The following is a 26660-nucleotide window of genomic DNA, read 5'->3' on the forward strand; positions in this document are numbered from 1 at the left end:
CTGCTTCTGGATTATTATTGACTTTTTCCTTTTTTTGATGGTCTGATGTTTTGTCTTTTAAAATTTATTAATTTGTTAAAAACACATTTATTCAAAAGTTGCACTTCAGCTTCGTCCACTGCCATAACACCACAGAACGACCAGTCCAATCCTCAGTCCTCCGTCACTGTCATGTTGCCTCACCAAATATACTCAATACGAGACCACCTACTGATATGGTTTACTAGACATTTTCAACCATTATATTCCCCCCCCCCCCCCGACACCTCTGTGATGATGATGGCATTGAAATACCCTGTTCTTCTTTAATAAAGGAGAAAAAAGACACCAAATTGTCCCAAATATATCTTTTTTTGGAGATGCCTTTGATTATTCACCAAGTGTATGTGAGGCGTGTCTTTTTTTGATACTTGTTTTGATATTGTTGGTTTTATTTCAATAGTTTGTGTACACACACACACACACACACACACACAAATATTTGTATATTTATTATTGTATAATTTGTATACCGCTCAATCACTATAGTCTCTACTTGGTTCTATGGTTCTTGTACTGATTCATGTATTTCAGTAGATTGATATGTCCCAGGGCACTTCTGAGTTGAAAGGTGGAGCATAAATTTAATAAATGATGATGATATTTATTCTACATGTGGCAAAGAGTGCCACATGTACCATAAATGTGAAGTCCCACAGGGTGGAATCCAATGGCATCCATCTGCCCACAAAACAGATACCATTGGCTCAAGGGATTCCCTATGCAACCCCCAAATTTGCCGCAGAGGATTTGGAGCCAATTATGGGAGTTGGGTGATTTAATGAGGGTGAAAGAGGAGAGCGCAAAATATGGTTTGAAGCTCAACATCAAAAAAATGAAGATCATGGCAACTGGTCCCATCACTTCCTGGCAAATAGAAGGGGAAGAAATGGAGGCAGTGAGAGATTTTACTTTCTTGGGCTCCATGATCACTGCAGATGGTGACAGCAGCCACGAAATTAAGACGCCTGCTTCTTGGGAGAAAAGCAATGACAAACCTAGACAGCATCTTAAAAAGTAGAGACATCACCTTGCCAACAAAGGTCTGTATAGTAAAAGCTATGGTTTTCCCAGTAGTGATGTATGGAAGTGAGAGCTGGACCCTAAAGAAGGCTGATCGCTGAAGAATTGATGCTTTTGAATTATGGTGCTGGAGGAGACTCCTGAGAGTCCCATGGACTGCAAGAAGATCAAACCTATCCATTCTTAGGGAAATCAGCCCTGAGTGCTCACTGGAAGGACAGATCCTGAAGCTGAGGCTCCAATACTTTGGCCACCTCATGAGAAGAGAAGACTCCCTGGAAAAGACCCTGATGTTGGGAAAGATGGAGGGCACAAGGAGAAGGGGACAACAGAGGACGAGATGGTTGGATAGTGTTCTCGAAGCTACTAGCATGAGTTTGACCAAACTGCAGGAGGCAGTGGAAGACAGAAGTGCCTGGCGTGCTCTGGTCCATGGGGTCACAAAGAGTCGGACACGACTAAACAACAACATGGGAGCTGGGGAGCTGCAGGTGGGGGGGGGGGGAAGGGGAGAAATTGCACCATGTTAGCAGATGTTTCCCCACTGCATTTAATGAGGCTTACTCCCTAGTAAATGTGTTTAGGACTACAGGCTGAATTCTTGAATGATCTTCTATGTCATAATTTCCTGGTATGTGGAAAGCTAGTAAGCCATGGGAAAGGGTTTGTGGTTTGGCCTTCTCGTTCGTATTTATGTATAGATTTTTCTTTTTTTAAAGAAACAGATTCCCCCCTCCCGAAATGTGTGATTTCCATTCTGAAGTCAATAAGGCCCACGAGGGCGTTATCACATATTTTCTCTCCCAAATGTGTGCATTGGCTTTATGAGGAGTTTTGTGGCATTTCCTTCTGACCCATAATAAGCAAACTCCACCAGTCACCACATTGCTTGGCTGTTTCCCTTGACAACTCCCAGCTGAATTATGAAAAAGTATGTACTTATACCATTAGGGGGGGGATTCTTTACCTCCAATCAACAGATAATAGAAAGTGTTTTATTGTCAATCAGATGTAGAATTCAGCAAAAGTTCATTTCCACACTTTGTGTTGAAGTTAAAATTAATTTCCTTCACCTTTATATATAGATATATTTTTGTAAAAAAATGGTCAAAAGTTATATTATAAAAGAGAAGAAAGAAAGACAGACAGACAGAAATCACAGCAATAAATTAAGATGACAGAATGAGAGAGAGAGAGAGAGAGAGAGACGAGGAAAACCACCCAGGAGGGGAAAACAAAATCTAGGAGCAACCGCAGAGAGACTAAAGCAGGTTTAAAATAGATAGTATTTTAAAAAGGTGCTTTCAAAATGCTTAAAACAAATAGCAGCATAGAAGAATCATAAATACAAGTGCACATGTGTCCCTCCTAAAGTTCCCCTTTCATCAACCAAAACAGTAGTACTCATCAGACTCAATCTTGGTATGTTTATGGAGGGACTGTGAGTCGTCTATAAGAGAAGAGTCACTGAACTGGTCCATGTCTGAAGGAGTACGTTGGCCAGGGACATCGTCCGCCAAAGTGTCCAGGTAGCTCCCCACGGAGATTCCATCCAGCCCATCACTGCCGTCTTGCAAACTGTTGTAGCTGCCTCTCAGTGACGTCTCCTGACTCTCTAGCAAGCTGCAGAGACTGCCACTCAAACTGCTGCCCCTGCTGGTGATCGTTCCTTTTTCTTCAATCAACCACTTGATCGATTCGATGCTTTCATTGATGATCAGTAGCTGCCGCATTAGTTTGACATCTGTGGCTCGGAGATCAACCTGCGTGCAGAAGAACAACTCATCAGTACACTGGATTCAGATCGATCTACTCATCCACGGACGCAAACTGACACACAATTGTAATAATTCAGCACAGGCTTTTCTTAGTAATGCATTAACGTTCAGCCCATTGGTTCGAGTCCTCCCTTCCATCTTACATGTGACAGCCCTTGAGATATGGCTATCTCCTCTCAGTCTCCTCTTTACCAGGCAAAACATCCCCAACTCCCTCAACCGTTCCTCATAAGGCTTAGTTTCCAGACCCTTGAACATCCTGGTCGCTCTTTGCACACATTCTAGCTTGCCAATATCCTTCATAAATTGTGGCACCCAGAACTAGACACAGTATTCCAAGTGGGATCTGACCAAGTCAGAATACAGTGGGAATGTAACTAGGGTTGTTGAGCTTTTTGGAGGAATCCTCCCCCCCAAAACAGTGATTTTAAGCTTTTGGAGCTTCCCCACCCCCCATCGCGTTGTCATACATCCAAGTTTTCCCTGACATTTGGCCAATTTGGCAACATTCCCCCCTGATGTCATTTGTACACCTGAAAACCAGGACATGTCAGGAATTTTCCTGATGTATGGCAAGCCTAAATATAACTTCCTGTGAACAGGACACCAGACTTCTGTTGATGCAGCCTAGAACAGCATTGGATTTTTTTTGCTGCTGCTGCTGCATCACCCTGTTGACTCATTTTGAGTAAGAAGACTAATCTTAAAATGAATATTTAAGAATAAAAGATATGCACTAGATATGCTGTGATTCAGATACATGCACAAACACACGCAAACAATATTTTGTGGCATAGTATAATGGTACACAATACATGTTGATAGTCAAAACGATTTCAGTCAACAAGGTTTTTTATATAAAAAAATGAATACAAATTATTGTGTACTGTAGTCTTTTATACTATTCGCTTAAGCCTTCTGTTTTTCTATATATGAATATAACATCTGCATTGTTCACTCACAATGAACTGGAGGAAGAAAAAAACATTCCAGACTCTGAGGAAGTGAGCTCTTTATCTTGTTTTGGCAAGCCTCCTCCCTTTTCTTTTCTTTTTCCCCCATATAATTCTTTCCATAGATTCTTTTAAAATCTCAAGTCTGTCAAAATATCCTGAATTATACACTGTCTTCTTTTAAAAATTATTGCTCTGGTGGTTTGGATCAATGGTTCCTGACTGCTGGCCAAAGAACTGGTGCATTATTGCTGTTCCTCCACAATTCCCACATCTGTTGCGCTCCTTCCTCCCCTTATATTCCTCTCACATTTCATGAACCTTCCATGACTGTTCCTCCCTCATTTTCCCTGCCCCACATTTGTCCTCTGCATCACCAACCCGCCTTTCTAAGGAACCTAGTTCCACCCTACAACTTCCTTCATTCACCCTGCAAGTCCCTCCTGGATCTAGTCAGTCAGAAAAGCAGGGGTGAAGATTGAAGCTCATGCTTGGGGACCCATTGTGGTCCCTTCCAGGTCTCTGCATCTGACCTCTGGACACTTGGTTGTTCATTAGAGCCATCCTTAGGATTCCCCCCTCGGTAGCGGGTGCGGTTATGAGATTAGAGGTCGGCTGGCAAGCTCTACGGTATGTGGCCTTGAAGACGAAGCTCTGGCTATGGCTCAAGCTTTGTTTTAAACCAGTGGGTATTGCCCCCTTGATATTGAGGGACGATTTCCAATCATCGTGGGAAAGAGAGGTCATTAACGAGGTTCAATCCTGCGGATTGTCTCACCTTTACTTTGAGTCTATGACGTACAATCAAGCTGTGATCTCCCGGAGACTGAGTGACATTGCCAGACAAGAGGACATAGCCCAGGTAAAACCAGGGATGTTCCTAGGGGACCAGATTTATCGGACCATACCAGCCCCCTACCTTGCAGAAATCCACTATGTGGAATACCGCAGACTTCTTACAGCGGCTAGATTAAATGTCCTTGACTCTGCAATATTGTGGGGAAGGTACAGGGGAGTACCATACGCCCAGAGAACTTGTCATCGTGCCATGGGTGTGGTTGAGTCCACCGAACACATTCTCTTGACTTGCCCTTCTTATGCAGAGCTTAGACAAAATTTTATAGACCCACTCCTATGTCAATTTAGCTTCCTACCCGGAGAAAACCAGGTTTTACACTTGCTGAATAATGTCACTAGAGCTATACCTTCCTTGGTGGCCAAATTTCTTTTTTTAGCTTTTAAGCGTCGCAAGACTATAATTGACTGTATTGATATGGGGCTATCTGTTTAGCCCATTTTAGTGTTGGCTAAGTTCTAAAATCTTCCTGGATGTTTTAACTGTGTATTGACAAATGTACTTTTTTCTGACTGACGGTCGAATAAAAGGTTGATTATGATGACACTTGGTTGGCAAAACACCTTCTCCAACCACACCTTCCGCAGGCCACACCCCGAAATGGCCTTGTATGGATGTACTCACCTAGTGGGAAGACAGGGAGGGGTGTATAGAATCTAGCATACTGCAGAAAGGTGACATTTCTATTCGGTTTTGCCCACGTTTGCCTCTGGGCCTGGCCATTGTTGGTACATAGCCCACACAAAAATTGCACAGCCCTCAGGCTGAAAAACGTTCTCCATCCCTGTAGGTACTGTGACTGGTAAGGTAAAGGAAAAGGACCCCTAGATGGTTAAGTCCAGTCAAAGGTGACTATGGGGTCGTGGCAGTCATCTCATTTTCAGGCCAAGGGAACCAGTGTTTGTCTGAAGACAGCTTTCCAAGTCATGTGGCCAGCATGACTAAACCACTTCTGGCTCAACGGAACACCGTGATGGAAACCAGAGAGCACGGAAACGCCATTTACCTTCCCGCAGAATTGGTACCGATTTATCTACTTGCACTGGCATGCTTTCAAACTGCTAGGTTGGCAGGAGCTGGGACAGAGCAACGGGAGCTCACCCCCATCACAGGGATTCGAACTGCGGACCTTCTGATCAGCAACCCCAAGAGGCTCAGTGGTATAGACCAGCAGTGTGACTGGTGCAGTAGGATGAGCAAGAAAGCAAGGAATTGGGGTGTGAGACACTGGTGGAAATGCCTTTGAAGGAGAAACCTATATAATTTCCGACTGAATCCTGAAGTCTTGTTTGGGAGATGGTGGCAGAAAGAGGAGCTACAGTTATGTTTCTAGATGCTTTCCCACCTGTTTCCTTGCCACGTAGGACTGGACATCTTAGAATGCAGAAACACAGATCTTTCAAGCATATCACAAATATCATTTGAATTTTTTTAAGTGTCATTTTTAATTGCCTTCCTCCTCTATGGAAAACAAATTTTAAACTGCCAACAGGGCAGCATCACAAGCACTTAGCTGGATGGTGGATTCCAGAGTGTTGTCATCTGTAGCTCTAATTGTACTTCCAACCTATCATTATGTTAGAAATGCAATGCTATCGTGATTAAAGACTCGCCTATCTCTACCCATCTTGCCTAAACAGTCTTCCATGTGCAATCAGTAATACATGTAAAAGAGAGAGAGAGAGAGAGAGAGAGAGAGAGAGAGGGGGAGAGAGAGGCACCCAAGCCTAAAGGGTGATCATTATCACATTAGCAAATTTCCTCCCATTTGTAATAATAGCTTGGGAGCAACATGAGCACAGTGCATTCCAATACTTGCTTATTCAAAAGACAACCCTACTGAGGTCAACAGGGCTTACTTCCAAGTAAGCGGGCATGGGAATGGAGCCTAGTTTCTCAAAGGGTAACTACTACAATAACAGCAGCCATGGTATGATCAGTTAGGAACTGATGTAACTTTTCAAAATTATAAAAGCACAAGAAGAGCCTACTGGATCAAGCCAACGGCTCATCTCATTCAGCCTCCTGTTCTCAGTCCTCTCCACACCAACTTTGTGTCCATTTCTATGATTAGCAGCAATGAGGGAAATCCTCATACATGGCCTGGAGTAGGGCTGGGCAATATCACCAGCTAAACATGGTGATATATGAATATGTAACAATGTATGAAATAAGGATGGAACTATGTGATTCTTGACTGTGATTCTATAAATTTGATATACAGTAAAATGAAGCGGGTGGCACTGTGGTTTACCACAGAGCCTAGGACTTGCCCAATCAGAAGGTCGGCGGTTTGAATCCCCACAACGGGGTGAGCTCCCGTTGCTCGGTCGCTGCTCCTGCCAACCTAGCAGTTTGAAAGCACGTCAAAGTGCAAGTAGATAAATAGGTACCACTCTGGTGAGAAGGTAAACGGTGTTTCCGTACGCTGCTCTGGTTCGTCAGAAGCGGCTTAGTCATGCTGGCCACATGACACGGAAGCTATATGCCGGCTCCCTTGGCCAATAAAGCGAGATGAGTGCCACAACCCCAGGGTCAGCCACAACTGGACCTAATGGTCAGGGGTCCCTTTACCTTTACCTTTAAGATGCCTTTCTATATCTTTAACACTAAAAAATAAGATATTCAATATTTTCTTCAAGTTGGTACCCTTGGCAGGGAGCATTTCCTAGCAGCCTTCTGCTGAGCGGCTAAGCACCAGTGAATCGGTCTTGTTTACAGGTGTGGAAAAATGACTGAAGCTCAAGGTTTCAGCAGGCAAGTGTTTCTGTGGGAGTAGAAGGGTTGAAGAAGGCTGTCCTTGGTCCCGACACACACACACACACACACACACACACACACACACGACTATTCTGCTGTAGCAGAGGTATCATTTTAATATTTTATCCAGGGTTTTTTCCCCCCTTCGACTGTAGCTCACAGGAGTTCAGCTCCAGCAACTTTCAGGTGGGCACTGTTGCCATTCTAAGAGAACAAGGGAGAAGTTCACGGCGAGCTCCAGAGTCTCTTTTTCTTGAAAAATAGCACTGATTTTACCTATTGGTGCCAACATGCCTAAGATGGCTTGGCTTGCTAATATGGAGCTGCCAGGGTTGATTTCACAAAATGGCATGAAATATAGGACGCCTCAAACCAGCACACCCAAGCAGTGGTGGAAACCAAAAGGAAAACTTGAGTTAAAATCCACTTTATCAGGCGGCTACTTCCCTGTCACCCTACAAGTTTCCCCTCCACTTCCCAAGTCTACAGAACCCTGCAAAACATAAGCAATGCTATGTTCAAAGACTGCATTTGAACGATAGGCACAAACCATTCACGGCTATTAAGTCCTGATGATTTCACTTGGAGAGATTTAGGCACATGCTTCAATAAACTCAAAGAAACTGAAATGTTTTTAATTTTGGCTGGCTCATGTCCTGTTTTATTACTGTTTTCCATTCATATTGTTTGTCCATCAGTGCTTTATTTTCCTATTATTATGTTTTATTATTATGTTTTTCATTTCTTCTCTTATCTATATGGAAAATATTTCTGACAGCACACATACAGAGTTCCAATTTTATTTTTATAGCTAGGTTGGACCAGTTTTGTGTGGAATATAAATTAAATTTTCCACACCTTAAAACACACTCATACACACACATGTAGGATGTGAGCAATAACCACAAGCTATACCTCTGCTGGTTTTTTGTTGTTTTTTAAATGCTTGCTATTCATTGTATAAACACTTCTCTCATTATTGGCTGATTTTCTGCAGTGTGGACCATCACTTCTTTTTCTCATATTGCAAGGGACTGTAGGGACTGAATATCAACAGGGGTCAGCTAACCTTTTCAGCAGGGGGCCGGTCCACTGTCCCACAGACCTTGGGGGGGGCGGCGGACTATATGTATTTTTTTGGGGGGTGGGGGGAATGAACAAATTCCTATGCCCCACAAATAACCCAGAGATGCATTTTACATAAAAGGACACATTCTACTCATGTAAAAACATGCTGATTCCCAGACCGTCCGCAGGCTGGATTTAGAAGGCGATTGGGCCGGATCCAGCCCCCGAGCCTTAGACTATGACAATCTAAACAATGAAGCAACAACTTTGTGAAATCTGGATCAACTACAAGTGCATTAAGATGCTGAGTATCATTTTCAGTGGTAGCTCTATATATTCTGGAGAATGGTGCATTCTGGGGTGCAGCATCTAAGATTTGCAGGAAAGCCATACAGAACCCCGTCCCATGAAAGGGTTCATCACACATGTATTTCCTTGTTTTGTTCCCAATAAGGCTTGCGGAGCATGTGATGAGTTCAATGGCGATAGTGTACACATTTGATGGCCAAGTGATGAGCATGCATGTTAGAACTTTAACCTATAATTACATAGGACGGCTAACTGAAAGGGAAGCCAAATTGGTGCTGAGACCAACCAGGATATTGGCTTCAACACAGGTGACTGCAAAGGTTTAACCAATGGTGGAAACAAGGGCATGCAAGTCAACCCTAAGATACTACTATTACCAAATGCTACATATCGATTATGGCTTCGCTGAATTAGATCTGTATCAGGGTGCTTCAATTCGAATCAGTGGAGCTGCATAAAAGTGGAGTGGAAGATCATACACAGAACAATAAGACTATTCCTCTGGTACTTAGATCTTGGCATGGTATGGCAATTATTGGTACAGCTGCCTCAAAAATGAATGGGAAGGTTCTGCACATGCAAAACATCCATTTGAGGAGCAAACTGTTTTTTAAGGAATGGTTTCATGTTTTGCCCCATTAGCATTTCTTTTTGCTTATTGAAAGAGGTCTATGTAGCTCATTCACATCTGCAGTGGTGTTAATTTATCATGGATTGGGGCTGAGCATCCTAGCATAAGGAACCAATGAAAGTCAAAGCTCAGCACTGAGACTTAGGCCGAGTTGATGATAGCTTCTTTCCCTTCACTTTCAAACTAATGTGTGAACCAGAAGCATAGGCAGCTGCCTCGATGGATAGACTACATTTTTTTAACCTTATTCAATAATGGCAGCCACACGTAGTCATGTATGCGGATATCTGCAGTTCGTATGATAGATGACTAAGGAAGGCAGGTGGCTGAAGACTACTATATGCCTGCATCGTGCCACAGATGATGGCATGCTAGGGTCTAAGACTCCATTTGGTCTACCTCATTCCTATAATCTCAGCTTCAAGAAGGGCTAGTATTTCCCCCCACCAATTCCTGCTCTCTGTCTTTGAAAGTCACAGTATTATTCTCAAAGCCTCTTGTACGTTTGCCTCCATCTATGATGCCATGTATTTCTCTATGTACAGCACAATCCTACAGACGTATAATCAGAAGTAAGATCCACTGGTTTCAATACCCCCAGATAAGTGGGTGACAGCAATGCAGCCTTAATCTTCTTTTACTTGCAAAAGATTTGCCATATAATGAGTTACATTTGGACTGCACACCTGAAGGAAAGTTCCCATTGGCTCATGCCATCAGCACCCCCAGTTTCTCTGAAAGGACATCAGGGCAAGGGCAAGGCCATTCTGACCCCAATAATCAACCAGGAGACTAACAACTGCCTGGTTCTAAGCTACCATGAGGATCTTTCCATTGAAAGGAAGGGTACAAACTTTTTAAAGCAATGAGGCAGATGCCTAGAGTTGTTGTTGTTGTTGTTGTTGTTGTTGTTGTTGTTGTTGTTGTTGTTGTTGTCGTACTACTTGCCATCTTTGAAAAGTATGGAGCAACAATCACCCTAGAGCTCTGAAAAGCACTGACAGAAGAAGGTGGAAGCTGCAGTGTGGACATCAAGACAAGGTCACTGGGAGAAGCTCTGGAGAAGACTGAAAGACAGCAGTGCTTTATACAGAGACTGGAAGCGGGGGGAAGGACTTCATCCCCTTCCTTATTCTGGAATCCAGCTCCAGGGTTCAGAGGAGAGAGGCCTGATTTAAGCATGGCTTGAAGGTTTGAGTACAACCTTTTTAATGTATTTGTTTATATTAATTAGCGAGATTTACAGCCCATTCCATCCTGAAGGCCTTTGAAAGGAAATACAAGGGTATCGTGCAGTCAGCAGCACATCTAATTTCTCTGGCTATGTGCAGCATGAACTTGCTTGTAGCTGGACAGACTGAATGCCGCCATTCACAGCAAGGACTGAAACATAAGCCCAACGTTTTCACAGCTGTGGACCAGTGTTGGAGCCATTTCGTTAATAGACCTGAACTCAGATAGGTGTGATTGGGGACTGAATCACTGCAATCTTAACCTATTTAGTCGCCCAAACATTCCAATTAAATTATACGATGCAAACTTCATAGAAACTCGTAATGATGGCTTCTGAGCCTCATTTTGACTCCTTTTCCATATAGTAAGAGGAATTACAGCTGAAGGCATACTAAATTACACAAAAATGAATGGGTAGGACAATGCTACTCATGGATTTCCCCATCCAATCAAGTAACCTGACATCTTCCTTGGAGTACTAGGTATTGAAGCAACTGCTTCTTTAAAAAGAGCAGTTGTTACAGCTTCTGTCACAGCCTTTGACCTTCTTGGTGTAGGTACTGGGAATCTTTGCCCCCCCCCCAGATGTTGTTGAACTCCCACTCCCACCATCCCTAGTCATTGGATGTGTCTCTAGGACTGATGGGTGTCATAGTTTCCACTATAGGACAGAAGTGACATAAAATGGAAGTAGAGTTATCTGTCCATTCCTAATTTAAAGCTACAGCAAGGAAGCACAACACCTGAAGATGGCACCCATCCAAACATCTGCCAACTTTAAAATTAATAAATAATAATAATAATAGCATAGATGGCTCATAAAAACCTATGTTTTGCAATCAGAATAAGTGCCGTCATAGGGTGAAAATTCACTTGCAAGATATTCATCACCTATTTTAAAGGCAGGGACTGAGAACTTAAAAGTTATAGGCAATTCACTTTTGGATTAGCTAACGATTTACATTTGCAAAGAGATGAATAATGTTTTGCATTTCTGCTGGCACAGTGGCATACATATACATGATGCCAATGGAATTATATTCATTAAATACATTTCAGCCTTGGTTATATAAAAAATGGTTAATGAAGTTTGGCTTCAATCATCTTTATCAATTAACTAAGCCCTTTTCCCTGATCCTAAACATCTGTGCAGCAAAATGCTATCCAACTGGAACTTACTCAAGTGTAAAGTCACAATCATGTAAAGTGGTACCTTGGTTCTCAAACTTAATCCGTTCCGGAAGTCAATTCCAAAACCAAGGCGTGCTTTCCCATAGAAAGTAATGCAAAATGGATTAATCTGTTCCAGAAGGCTGTAGCTAAAACTAGGAGGAGGAGGAGAACAACAAAAACAAAGCACCAAACTTAATCCATTCCAAAAAGCACAGCTTCTGATTGGTGCAGGTGCCCTGAAAATAATAGCTGACAGCCGCATTGGATGTTTGGCTTCTGAAAAATGTTCGAAAACTGGAACACTTATTTCTGGGTTTTTGGGATTTGAGAACCAAGACGTTTGAGTACCAAGACATTTGAGAACCAAGGTACCACTGTAAAAGGTTTTTTAGAAAAAAAACACACTAAAGGTCCCCTTGATTGTTAAGTCCAGTCGAATTTGACTATGGGGTGCGGAGCTCATCTCACTTCAGGGCAAGAGAGCATGGCTGGCAACCCTACTTTGCCAGAATAAGAGCTCTGAAAGAAGCAGAGTTTTGCAGCAATGACAGTGCTTTTCAGGCTGATGCTATAAGAGTGCATCTTATCTCCTTTCTCTTCTATGAATTACATTTGCTGGCACATTTTTTTTTTTATCTTTAAAAAGATTCATAGACCACTTAATTATAAAACCTGCTAAGTTGTGTACATAGTAAAAAATATAGATAAAAACACCTCTAAAATCCACTTTAAAACAACAACAGTGTTGCTTGGGTCTTTTGTTCTTGTGTAGTGCAGTTGCTGCTGTTAATATTTTGTATCTTCCGATTTATGTGGAAATTGTTCAGTTTGTTTTGTTTTGTTTATTGTTTATGACTACTTTAGCTCCATTTGCAGTTGGGTATTTTTTTTTTATGTGGTAAGCTGCCTTGAGCATCGTCAGAACTATGAAAAGGTGGCATACAAATAAGATGATCGATCAATCAATAATACTCAATAAAACGCAGCGAAAAAAGCAAGAAAACTTTGAAAGCTTAACACTGATACCGACATTATATTTCTGGGTAGGCTTGCTAGAATTGTAAAAAAAGTTTCACCAGATGCCTAAAACAATGCAGTGCCTACATGGGAGTAGAAAAGCACGCCAAAGAGATGTGGGTAGCACTGTGGTCTAAACCACTGAGCCTCTTGGATAGCCAGTGTAGTGTAGTGGTTAAGAGCGGTGGACTCGTAATCTGGTGAACTGGGTTCGCTTCCCTGCTCTTCCACATGCAGCTGCTGGGTGACCTTGGGCTAGTCACACTTCTCTGAAGTCTCTCAGCCTCACTCACCTCACAGAGTGTTTGTTGTCAGGGAAGAAGAGAAAGGAGATTGTTAGCCACTTTGAGACTCCTTAAAGGGAGTGAAAGGCGGGATATCAAGTCCAAACTCTTCTTGCTGATCAGAAGGTCAGCAGTTCAAATCCACATGACGGGGTGAGCTCCCATTGCTCTGTCCCAGCTCCTGCCAACCTAGCAGTTCAAAAGCATGCCAGTGCAAGTAGATAAATAGGTACCACTGCTGCAGGAAGGTAAACGCCGTTTCCGTGTGCTCTGGTTTCCATCACAGTGTTCTGTTGTGCCAGAAGCAGTTTAGTTATGCTGGCCACATGACCTGGAAAGCTGTCTGTGGACAAATGCCAGCTCCCTCGGCCTGAAAGCGAGATGAGCGCCACAACCCCATAGTCGCCTTTGACTGGACTTAACCATCCAGCGGTCCTTTACCTTTATCTTAGAAAAGCACACAAAGGAATGGTTTCAAGCACAAGAGTTAAAAAATATGCTGTTGCATGTCACACTGCTGCCCTGAATCTTGAAAACCAGATCTAGACCCAGTACCCCCATCCACACACCCCACCGAAGCATGAGTAATCTTTATATTGGCTTTGCCCATTCCTTATTTTAAAATGGTCTTAAAACACAATTGCAGTGCCAACCTGTCCGGTGTAGCCTGGCTACTGGGAGCCTTTCAAGGACTGTGACCCTTAAAGGAGCAGAGAAGCTGCTAACTACTTGGATAATTAGTTCCGTCCTGTTAACTTGTAGCTGTAGCATTCCTCATTTTAAATTTAATTAGTTTGTTCATGTCTGGGGAGGCAGGGTGGAAGGACTCTGGACCCAGAAAAATTGCTCCCTTAAAAAACAACAACAACAACCTGTACTTTTTATTATTGCAGTTGCAAAGATGCCAGGCACTTGACGTCACAATTCTTTGCATAGGACTGGAAACCCTAGCTGTATGAAGTGTAGACTTGAGCAGCCCTTATAGCCTAACAAAATCCACGGATTTAAGAGCCCACGTGTAACGTCAAGGTTGCATCCGAAGGTTATTCAGATCTGTAGGAGAGGTTAGTTACACATGAAAACTAGTATAAACAGGGGGCTAATTCATCGCATCTATCCCTGAACGAGCCTGGACTGATTATAATAAAAGACAGATGTCTAGCATATGGCACCAGAAAGATCGGCAGCATGAAAAGACAGCTATTGAAACTCAAATGTTTCCTTTCCCCCTTTCATGTCCTTGGGAAACAGGGATGAATGAAGTCAGGTGGACTGGAGATCTTCAAAGCTATCCCGAATTAGTGCCGTTGACATTGCAGTTGTTTAATAATAAGACTAGGACGAGGGAAGGCTACATTTTATGCGGCACACATTTCTCCTCGTAGGGGAGCAAGAAATGTGCTTAGAAAATCCCTAGTACAAACTTACCGATGTTGTCAGACACAGTAATACAAGTGTAAACATTTAGGTCAGTGCCCAGAGATAAGGAGTGGCTGCTGGTGTCAGAAAATTTTGGAACAGATGGCACACGATCAATTCATTATTATGTGTTCTAGACATCTGTCTCAAGCAAGAAGGCTGAATTGTGGCTGAGTCATATAAACATCCAGGGGATAGACTTTAAATCTGCACATTATCCATGCCTGCCTTGACATGAAATTCTCCCTAGCACCACCACCCCCCTGGCCCGGTAACATAGCTCATTCTTTGGAGTCACGGCACATACAATATATACCATATGTGTTATGAGTGGGGCAACTTTTGTGTGTGCCTGAATTTGGACAGGTGAATGAGGATTTCAAGCTGCTGATCCCTCTTAATCCAATTGGTTTAGAGCCTTGCACTGTGGACTTGTGTTCAGAGAGGGTTGGCTCATGACAAACTGCTAAATTAAGATGTAAAAATAGATACTTATAGGCACAAACGTTAGCAGGAGCGTACAGAACACAGCATGATGGTTGGAGGGATATTCCCAACTGAATATCCCAGGAACACATACCTGGCCAATAAGCTCACGCCCTCCAATATTTATCTGATGAAAATAGGGATGTCCTGTTCAACAACCACAACAGCAATCTTATTATTGATACCCCATCCACCTGACTAAGTTTCCCTAGCCACTCTCGGCATGTTTGCCCAAATGGCAACATGGTCCCACAGTTGGAAAAAACAACAACACTGTTCTAATTGGAGATACCAGGGGCCATTTCACACAAAGCTTTTGTTTGTCAGTAATAACATCTCCAGGAAATAGGGTTGTTCTCCCTGCCCTCCAACTCTCTGAATCCTAAGGGTACTGGATCTATAATTTTCTTGGCAAGATTTTCCTCCGTGGGAGCATTACTGGTTAAGGGAAGCTGATCTAACTTCCTTTAGAAATGGCTGTAGAAATAGTTAATCCAATGTAAAGTCGAGGTGGGCCACATAAAGCAGTGGGTGGTCAGTCAGGGGCCATATACCAGGACCTGGGAGTGGACAGGGCCAGGTCTGGGGTCCCGCTTGCTTCCCCTCACACTTATACACATGCATACTCTCTCTCACACACATTCACTTGCACAATCTCACTCAGGCAACGTATTCATTCCTCATCGCCAATACCCATCCTCCCCCAGCCTCCCTCACACAGACATCTTAAGCGCCTTGCTCCCTCGCAATCACACAGACACACAACCTTCACACAGATTCAACCTCCCCTGATCTCTTCCTCCCCTACCCTCTTCTCTCCAGCACAAACCATGTTTAACCTCCCTTCCCGCAATTCTGAAGTACCATGCTACTTGCCTGAGGTCAGAAATGGGGTTTGTTGGGGGCGCAAGGTCAAAGCCTCTGCTCTCCATTAAGACCTGATGCAGCCTGAATGGAGCTCGGTCCATAGAGTATGAGCCTCTTTAGGGTCATGGGTTCGAGCCCCATGTTGGGCAAAAGATTCCTGCCATGAACTAGATGACCTTCATGGTACCTTGCAACTCTACAATTCTATGATTCTGTGATTCATTGTCCCCATATTGCTGTTAGCAGCAAAGGGACAGTGAACTTGGCTGCACTTTGAGTGCTGGGGGAGGCATATTAAAGCCCCAACTGCTGTTCTTTTGCTGCTAGTAACAGTCCCTGAGGCTTGGTGGGCCACAGACCCCGTATGTGTAACATAAAGCATCATAAGCTTCCTAGCAAAAAGAATCTATTGCGTGCACATGTTTCTAGCTCTACCACACCCTTCTTATGTTATGTTATTTATTATTTCTTATATTTATATGCCATATTTTCCCCCCTCCAAGGTGGTGTACATGGTTATCTCTTTCAGCTTCGGCCTTCTGGAAGAAGGTACAGGGTTACAAAGAATAGAACTAGCCGCCTGAGAAACAGTTTCTATCCAAATGCGATTTTGGTTTTAAACACAGTGTAAGGTAGTCTCTATGGGAGTGTATTGTATTTAATTATGGGGTATCAGAGTTTTTAGGAAGTTGACCAGGCTGGGCTAGCTGGGATAGGCTTGTTGGTTTTTGAATGTCTGATGTAGATTTTTTTCAATTTCGTTGTTCTGTATGGGACAATGACAATAAAGATCATTGTATCGTATCATATCGTATCGTATCATATCGTATTGTATCGTATCATATCATATCGTATCATATCCTCCTCCCCACTCTACCCTAACAACAAGCCTGTGAGGTAGGTTAGGCTGAGAGACAGTGACTGGCTCAAGGTTACCGAGTGAGCATCGTGGGTGAGTGGAGATTCAAATCTTGGTCTCCTAGTCCAACACTCTTGATATCTTTCATAAGGGCCAATGGAAAACAAACATGTTCAAATCATGGTAAGAAATAGCTCTAAGAACATTGCAGCCTACTCCCTCCTCTGCTCTTGAAATTTGTGCTTACTCGGTTGTTCTGTTAATGTGCTTTGTGAATGTACATTTTCTTGCTAGACATTACATGTATTAAATTGTTCTACCCAGAGGCCCTTGCAAAAAAATTAGCCAAGAAAAGTAATACTAATTACTACAAGCACGGTATGCAATATTAAAATGCTAACATGAGATGGCTGATAAAAGGCTTGGAATAAGACGGTGCAAATTCTGAATGCAACTGAGGCAAACTAATATATGCATTTTGGCCTAATATATTTAGGAGCTATTACTGTTTTGGGCATGGTTTGGACATGGGATTACTTTATTTATTTATTCTGAAAACAACCTGAAGAGTTTTAATGAAGACTATGCATTACCACTGTAGCAAAGGAAATGTTCTGCAAGGCTTTGGACAAGTACGAAATGTTTTGCAATTCCTCACAGCAGCAATTACGGATTGGGAAGCAGCCACAAACCTGTTTGTTTCCCTAAACTACTACTGTTGACATTAAACTGGGAAGGATTAGGGTAGTTGAGTAACCCGGCCCATTTGCATCGTCAAGACTTCTGGGGACACACCTGTCAGTGGAAATGTTGTTATGAATGAGCCTAAGGGGTTGGGAGATCATTGCAGAACAGCCAGAATGTAAAAACATTATTACATTGAATATTAATAACATACAAATTAATTTTATAACTTTTTTTTTTAAAGTGTGTATTATTTCCAGTATGTTTGCGCTGATTGACCAGACAGCAGAAGGCACAGTACGTTGTCCTAAGGAACTGGGGGTAATATTGCCTGCATGCTTTGTCTTATAGCAGGGCTGGTTCCAAGTCACAGGGACAACAAAGGTCCTTCAGCAAAGTGCCCTAGAGTGGGCTCAGACTCCATCAGTGAAGCCCCCTGCTCACCTGTTTCCTCTCCCAGATGCCAAGCCTAGGAAGTCAGCTGCCATTTTAGTTTTCCTGCAAGGCAACAGCCACTGTCCCACAGCTTTGTGGGAAAATCAAAATGGCGGGCAGACTACCAACCACTTCCACCACAAATCCTCCAACATTTCTCTGACAAAAATATTGTTACTCAATATTACTCAACAGTAACAACAACAGCAGCAGCAATTTTATTATTTATACCCCACCCATCTGACAGGATTGCCGCAGTCACTCTGGGCGGCTTGGCTCGGGGGTCGCATAACACCCTCCAGCATTTCTCTGATAAAAATTGGGATTTCCTAAGGAAAAGGGGGACATTTCAGGATCAAATCAGAAACCAGGTTGGCTTCTGTAAATCCAGGACTGTCCGCGGAAAATAGAGACATCTAGAGAGTCTGCAGGGGTCCTCCAGCAAAGTGCCCCCGAGTGGGCCTGGACTCTGTAAGTGGTGCCCCCTGCCCACCTGCTTCTTCTGCCAGATGCCCAGAAACCGAAGTCATTTGCCATTTTAGTTTTTCTGAAAGGCTACATCCGCTGTCCCACAGCTTTGTGGGAAAATCAAAATGGCAGGTGGACTCCCAGCCACTGCCACCATAAGCCTGTATCCAGGGGGCTGGGAGGAGGAGGAGACTGCCCAAAATCAGTCTGGTGAACCCTGTCCATGTGCTTGGGTCCCAGCTGCTGCCCAAGGGTGCTGCTGCATTTCCCATACCTTCCCTAGTAAAAAAAGCCAGAGGCTTTTCTAAATGTGAAAGCTGAACATTTCAGGGAAGATCCTAAAGCAATCTTGGAGGGACCAGGCCTGCTCAGGACTATTGGCTGTGTTGGGATATCAATGTGTAAACACACTTCAACTTCTGTCTTCTTAAGTTCAAAGAGGTGTTGAGCTGATGTGAGCTGGAAGAGAAGGAATGGCTTCTTTCATTCCAGGAAAGGAATTACATAAACAGTAGGAGGATTGTTATCTCTAAAGATGTTCATATTTAGAGAAACACAATGATATCTAAGAGGGAAGATTGAAATAGTCAGCGAGGGTGTGTACCTGAAACAACCTTGGATCTCTTGTTCCAGGTGAGGAGTCCTCATTTCAGCACAATGACTTTAGAGTCCTGACTATCAACAAACTCAAAGTAGATAAGCAAAACAATGGCCTGATCTCGAGATCTGAGAGCAGTAGCCCTCACAGGGGCTATACGAATATTCAAATGCCTTGCTGGATCAGACCACAGAGACCAGCTTCTTCAGAAACCAGCCAAACATACCTAAGAAGCCTATGAGCTGAACAGGGATAGATGCCCCAATTTTCATCAGAGAAATGTTGGACGCTATGCTATGATTACAACCTGGATCTGGTGTTTAAAAATATACTCTCTTTGAACATGGAAGTTCCATTTTTTAGCTGTAATGGATAATACACACTGACAGACCACAATCTTCTCCTCAACTATGTCAGTGAACAGGAGGAAGGAGGAGATACCTACAATGAATTCATACATGCCAATGTATGAGGAACAGAAACATTGTTGCCTGAATGAAGCCTTCTACTTCAATTTAAGAACAATGCCTCAAGTTCAGAACTACATGCACAAATGGGGCAATTAGGTTTGGGGGGGGATGTCCCCCTCAAACCAACTTCTTGAATCCAGCTTCTGCTGGACTGGGACTACTTCATTTCATTTGGCCTGCATCTACTGGCGAAAGAGTTCATGGGCTATGCATTGCTGAGTTAATTTTCAGACAGTTCTGTGGCTGCTTGAATATGAGTGAAACCTGCAACTGTCAATGTCTGTTGTAAATAAAGTTTAGTGAGCTCCTAAGAGAGATGCTCTGCTCCAGAGGAAGGACTTTCTGCTCATCAGGCAATGGCTTGTCCACCTGCCTTGCCCCACCCTCCAGCCCTGGGAGCCTTTCCCAGACCAGGACTTTGAGAACAGCAGAAGCAGCTGAGAAGAGAGAAGTCCAAAAAATATATGTTGTGTGTCCTTGTTTCTCAATATTATCCTTTTACATGGGTTTGTATTCAGGCCTCATCATGGGACTGAAACTGCCTTGGTCGTGCTGGTTGATGATTTCCGACGGGCTAGGGACAAAGGTGAAAGCTGTTTCCTAGTTCTGCTGGATCTCTCAGCGGCTTTTGATACAATTGATCATAACACCCTTCTGGACAGTCTAGAGGGGATGGGAGCTGGGGGCCCTGTTATACAGTGGTTCTGCTCCTTCCTCCTGGGCCGTGTACAGAAAGTGGTGGTGAGGGATGAGCGTTCAGACCCTTGGGCTCTCACTTGTGGGGTGCCTCAGGATTCTGTCCTCTCCCCCATGCTTTTTAACATCTACATGAAACCGCTGGGAGAGATCATCAGGGGGTTTGGGCTGAGTGTCTATCATTATGCGGATGATACCCAGCTCTACCTATTTTTTAAATTGGATCCAGTGAAGGCAGCAAAGGTCCTGTGTGAGTGCCTGGAGGCGGTTGGAGGATGGATGGAGGCTAATGGGTTGAGGTTGAATCCTGACAAGACAGAAGTTCTGTTCTTGGGGGACAGTGGGCGGGCTGGTGTGGAGGACTCCCTGGTCCTAAATGGGGTAACTGTGCCCCTGAAGGACAAGGTGCACAACCTGGGAGTCATTTTGGACTCACAGCTGTCCATGGAGGTGCAGGTCAATTCTGTATCCAGGGCAGCTGTCTACCAGCTCCATCTGGTATGCAGGCTGAGACCCTACTTGCCAGTGAACTGTCTCACCAGAGTGGTACATGCTCTAGTTATCTCTTGCTTGGACTACTGCAATGCACTCTATGTGGGGCTACCTTTGAAGGTGACTCAGAAATTACAACTAATCGAGAATGCAGCAGCTAGACTGGTGACTAGGAGCAGCCGCCGAGACCATATAACACCGGTCCTGAAAGACCTACACTGGCTCCCAGTACGTTTCCGAGCACAATTCAAAGTGTTGGTGCTGACCTTTAAAACAGCCTTGGCCCAGTATGCCTGAAGGAGAGTCTCCACCCCCATCGTTCTGCCTGGACACTGAGGTCCAGCGCCGAGGGCCTTCTGGTGGTTCCCTCACTGTGAGAATCAAAGCTAACAGGGAACCAAGCAGAGGGCCTTCTCGATAGTGGTGCCCGCCCTGTGGAATGCCCTCCCATCAGATGTCAAAGAGATAAACAACTACCTGACATTCAAAAGAAGGCAGCCCTGTTTAGGGAAGTTTTTAATGTGTGACATTTTAATGTATTTTTAATCTTTGTTGGAAGCCGCCCAGCGTGGCTGGGGCAACCCAGCCAGATGGGCGGGGTACAAATAAAATTATCATCATCACCATCATCAGCTCCGTGGGGCTGTCAGATAAACTGCCAGAACACCATAAGCTTTCACATTTGACTGCATCATTCCTTACAACACAACACACATCTTCAGAGTCACATGACTGGGTACTACTTTCTATGGCTGAATGGCACAGACCTTTTGCGGTGTTAAGGTCAGCAGAGAATGGTTCCACCACTCTCAGAAGTTCACCAGGTGGTGGTCTGGAAGACAGCATTCTCTGCACAAGCTCCAAAATTGTGGAACTCCATCATTCCCAAAGAGGTCTGCCTGGTACCTTCATTACATTCTTTTTGCCATATGCAGATGACATGCCTCTTTACCCTATCTTTTGACATGTGAGAGGTACATTTTCAAGACTCACACTATTCCTGTGATTGGAATTTGTTTCAAACTGTTTTTCCTATTAATTTCGAATTGTTGTGATCTGGCCTGGGACCTGCTGGTGAAGAGTGGATAATTATTATTATTAATTATAATACTGCCAATTTGGCAACTGCTGCCCTCCTGGCACCACACTGCAGCTGCAATTATGGCCTGGAGTAGCATTAGCCATGCCCCTGCCTTGAGCATGACCTTCAAGGTGCTCTTCTCAGTAGCCTGCATAAGAAGCCACGGAGAACTGAGATGGCCTTGCTCAACCACATCCATAAAATATTGCTGGTGGCTCCACTACAGCCAGGAACTAATCTGGTTCCTGCTGCTGTTCCTCTTTCAGGTCATGGTGGATTGCTAAAGGATTAAATAAATGAGTGCGCGCAGAACCAGCGCCGGGTGGAAAGGGAAACTGGGCCACAGCTGAGGGACAATTTAGTTGGTAGTGCATGAGACTCTTACTCTCAGGTTCATGGGTTCGAGCTCCATGTTGGGTGAAAAGACTCCTGGGGTTGGACTAGATGACCCGCAGTGTCCCTTCCAACTCTGTGATTCCTTCCTGCCACAGTGGTACCTATTTATCTGCAGTGGTATCTCGGGTTACATACGCTTCAGGTTACATACGCTTCAGGTTACAGACTCCACTAACCCAGAAATATTACCTCGGGTTAAGAACTTTGCTTCAGGATGAGAACAGAAATCGTACTCTGGCAGCACGGCAGCAGCAGGAGGCCCCATTAGCTAAAGTGGTGTTTCAGGTTAAGAACAGTTTCAGGTTAAGAACAGACCTCTGGAATGAATTACCAGTAAGTACTTAACCCGAGGTACCACTGTACTTGCACTGTCGTGTTTTCGAACTGCTAGGTTGGCAAGAGCTGAGACAGAGCAATGGGGGCTCACCCCTTTGCATGGATTTGAATTGCCAACCTTCTGATTGGCAAGCCCAAGAGGTTCCAGGCAGGGCTAGGACAACCCTGGAGAGCTGCTGCCACTCAGTGTACATAATTCTGAGCTAGGTGAACTAGTGGCCAGACTCAGGAGAAGGCAGCTTCCTATGTTTAAGCAGTCAAGAGTACCCCTACTTTCCTGGAAGAGGTAAAAATGGTGTGAGTCTGAAGTTGAAAGGTCCACCGCATGCTGATGGCGAACTTCCTCCACTCCTTGCAATAGGGCAGCCATCCTGATGTCTTCCAGCTGTTTGGTGCTATCACCAGCCTTGCCAAACCACGGAATATTAGAGTTGGAAGGGACCCAAAGGACCATCTAGCCCCTACAATGCAAAGCCTCATCCAGCTTAGCCAACGGTCAAGGAGAATGGGAGTTGCAGCAAAACACCTGTAGGGTGTGGAAAAGCTGCATGAAAGCCTTGGCCAACAACTCGTTTGACCAAATAACCACTTTAAGCAGGAGCTGGAGAAGAGTGGCCCAAGGTCTGAACCTCCCTTCAGTGGCCATTGTTCTTTCCTCTTGTTTCTCTGAGTTTGTAGCAAATCAGGCCCACTAAGATCTTGAGCAGGAATTCCAAGCAAGCTCTGACTAAATAAATGGAGACCACTGAGGGACAGTGTATGGTGGGCTATTGGATAGCTACTAGTAATTACCGGTATACAACTAGCCTCAAAAAGAGTATGTAATATATTTAAATGGGAAAAGTTTTTCTTTTCTTTTAAATTATAGCAGGATCAGATTTTTGCACATAGAAGCCAGTGCACTGATGAAAACAGTGGATTATATCCAATCTAAGTTCTACTAAGTTCTGTTTAAGGAAGTTTTTAATGTTTGATGTTTTGTTGTGTTTTTAATATTCTGTTGGGAGCCACCCAGAGTGACTAGGGAAACCCAGCCAAATGTGTGGAGTATACATCATCATCATCATCATCATTATTATTATTATTATCAGACCCTGTGAATTGAATGGACACAACCAGCCCAGGCAAATTCAATTCAATGGGAGTTGGGTAAAATTCAGTGTTAGTGAGCACCTTGAGAGGTCTTATTTTTGAGAACCCATTAGACTTTCAAAATTTCCACTGTCAGTTTTTCCCTGCACAAATGTGTAACATATCTCCCACGTGCGACAAGTAACATATGAATCCCTGATTCTGCAAGTTATCTATCCTCTTCAAAAGTAAGGTCCCAAGCTAAGTATGTGGCTGCAGGAGTTCAATGGAGGGAGCAGTATACTCTGCACGTGCTCGGTGACTCCTTTTCTTTATGATGACATCATGCTATTCCAGGAACTAGCCATGGTACTGAGAAAAGATTCAAAATTAAGACCAAGCCCAAATCAAGGCCTTGAGAGCAGGGCAAGGGGCAGAAAAAAAAGGGAGGGAATGGGTGGGTGGAGTTCATTTCCAGGGGCAAAGGGATGGAAATAAGTGAATTCCAAACAAAGACAAAAATGTCTGTTGGCAAGCCTCTTCGCTGGGAAAAATCTGATTCATGGAATGCACTGCCTCTTTAAATAGTTTTTTATCCTGCCCCTACTACATCTGACAGTGATAAAAAATATGCCAAACCCACAACTGGGCATCATCCCTTACTTTCAAGGTATATTATTTCCCATAAGGACTGTTTCTTATATTTGACAGCATCCAAACTCAATACAGTATACTGAATCCTGTTTGAGTCAATACATAAATATTGAGGAATCCAGTAGCAGGCACAAATTATCAACAAATGCTACTTGAACACCCCCCTCCCCCCTCTCTCTTTCTTCATATAAACCTATAGGGATTGGCCACAAGATCTGTTCCTCCACTCTTGATTCCATTCTTTTCAGAGCAAGACCGCAGGTGGAGCCATGCAACATAGAGTTTCCTGTGGAGTTATCACACCCACTTCTCACATTTTAGATTCAGTTGCCAGGCCTACAGGCAATTGCCTGTAGCTGTTTTGTGGGCAGGTGACTAGCTGTGCCTTATTATGAGGATTAAGTGCTGCAAATGAACACTGAGAGCACAGCCACGCTCTCCCACTCACGCCTACGCCAACCACACACAAGCACAGCACAGTGGCAAAAATAAAACACCTCCGGGATTCAGTTCTAAAAACAGGAATGCCGAGTCTCAGCCTTGATAGGACCCCCCCCCCCCCCGCTTATCTTATGAGCAACAAAGCCTGGATATTTAACTCTAGGTCTGTAGGCTCCTGACTCCAAAAAATGGGGTGCGAGAAATGCTTTCTTCACCTGCTCAGAGGCACTCTCCTTTTTTATTCTACTGCTTAAAAAGAAAACACCTCAAAAACGGGTCCTAGCTTGAGTTCAGCATCTTAAGCAGCCCTAGCTCCAATACTTTGTAACGCATGTCGCTGAGAACTTTACTCTTGGTTTCTGACATCGTTTATTTTGGCGGAGAAAAAAGAGGGGGGCGCTCCAAAAAGAAGGAGCGCGGCTCTTCGATTTGCACGAGAATCGCACCATTTCGGCGCGTCTCCCAGCAAGCGCAAAGCCAAGGCTTGCAGACAGCGAGCGGCGCGCAAAGGAGGAGTGCGGAGTAATGGTTAGATCCCTGCCTGTCCTTTGTTGTTGTTTCGCGGCGGTACGCCAGGGCGCTTGAGCTGCGTACTCTACTCACCATTTCTTGCCGAAGGAGGTGCAGTTTGGTCTCCAGTCTCTCCAAGGCGCTGGAACTCTTGCTGCGGAGCATGGCGGCTCTGGGGCCCAGGGAGGTGCAGAAGCCGGGGGTGGCAGGCCCTCCGGCGGGCCGCTCGGGCTCTTTTTCCCTGGCTAGGGAGACGGCGGGCTCCTCCCCGCGCAAGGAGCGCGCCAGGCTCTCGGGGACTTTGCGCCCCAGCTTGAGCTCGACGTCTCGGAGATCTGGCACGGAGCAATCTTCCATGGCTTGGCAAGCGGAAAAAGGAGGCTTTTCGGATTAAGCGAGCTGCGCTCGGCGGCTAGGGGAGGCGCAGAGAGCCGAGCTTTTCAGCCGCGCCGCCCGGCGCTGGCCGACCTCTCCATGCCAGTCCGCGTTCGGTAATCCAGGCGCGCAGCCCGCGGCAGTCAGACGCGGGGGCGCACGGCAGCCGAGCAGCGACAAGCCGGCCAGGTGACCCGCCGCGGGAGGCAGCAGCAGCAGGAGAAGCCGTTGTCGCCGCTTCCCGGCAGCTGCATTATTTGGATTTTGCAAACTCCAGCCCTTGCGGTTGTTGCACCAGCTGCCTGCGCCGGAAAAAAAAACCAAAAACCGCGAGCCGGGCGGCTGCAGAGTGCAGATCCCCCGCAATGAAGTTGCAAGGAAGCAGAAGCCAGCTACTTGGCTTCAGGAGGGAGAAGGGACTTCTTGGAGAGTTGCTGCCCTCCTGCTCCTTCCGAGCCCGATCCCTTCTCAAGTCCGGTAGACTTGAGTGATCAACTGGAGTGAGCGCCCTCCCGGATTAATAAGCACGCACAGCGCTGCTCCTGACCGATCCCGGCGCGCGCGCGTGGAGAGAGCTCCCTCTATATCCCCCAGCAACAATTACGCAATAACTCCGCTTCCTCCTCCGATGCAACCGGTCCTACTGGCTCGTCTATACGGTGCAGCCAGTTCGATCCAAGTCGTCTGAGTGTTGTCGAAAGGCAGGTGTACCAAAGGAAAGACAGCCCTTTACCGTAATACTTAGAAAGGGGACTCCTCATATTCCCTAAACGATTCCAGCATTTGTTAATTTATGACCCTCTGTACCTGAAGCATTGTTCAGCTCAGACACTGAGGTCCAGCTCCGAGGGCCTTCTGGTGGTTCCCTCAGTGCAAGAAGTGAGTTACAGGGAACCAGGCAGAGGGCCTTCTCGGTAGTGGCACCAGCCCTGTGGAACACCATCCCTTCAGATGTCAAGAAAATAAATAACTATCTGACTTTTAGAAGACAACTGAAGGCAGTACTGTTGAGGAAAGTTTTAAATGTTTTTTTAAATGTTGTTTTTTTTAATGAGTTGGAAGCCGCTCAGACTGGCTGGGGAAAGCCAGCCAAATGGGCAGGGTATAAATAACAATAGCAATTTACTAGGGACGCGGGTGGCACTGTGGGTAAAAGCCTCAGCGCCTAGGGCTTGCTGATCGAAAGGTTGGCGGTTCG

The 26660-nt window shown here is 44.7% G+C and overlaps 1 protein-coding gene across 1 annotated transcript; it reads right to left on the reverse strand.

The window, feature by feature from the left end:
* Window positions 1–2043: 2043 nt before the first annotated feature.
* On the reverse strand, window positions 2044–26154 carry LURAP1L (leucine rich adaptor protein 1 like). The gene is made up of 2 exons (XM_028713040.2): window positions 25181–26154; window positions 2044–2825 (listed from the first exon to the last, which is right to left on the reverse strand). Exons 1-2 carry the CDS (start codon window positions 25442–25444, stop codon window positions 2448–2450), a joined length of 642 nt encoding a protein of 213 aa, XP_028568873.1. The 5' UTR covers window positions 25445–26154; the 3' UTR covers window positions 2044–2447.
* Between the last annotated feature and the right edge of the window lie 506 nt (window positions 26155–26660).

Source organism: Podarcis muralis, chromosome 17, assembly GCF_964188315.1.
Source record: "Podarcis muralis chromosome 17, rPodMur119.hap1.1, whole genome shotgun sequence".
In the NCBI taxonomy this organism is placed as follows: Eukaryota; Metazoa; Chordata; class Lepidosauria; order Squamata; family Lacertidae; genus Podarcis; species Podarcis muralis.

Bases quoted from the DNA above. Each gene is read 5' to 3' on its own strand.
- LURAP1L (XM_028713040.2), bottom strand. From the start codon at position 25,444: ATGGAAGATTGCTCCGTGCCAGATCTCCGAGACGTCGAGCTCAAGCTG. The intron at 2,826-25,180 runs GTGAGTAGAGTA...TTCTGCACGCAG, and splicing joins ACCTCCTTCGGCAAGAAATG to GTTGATCTCCGAGCCACAGA.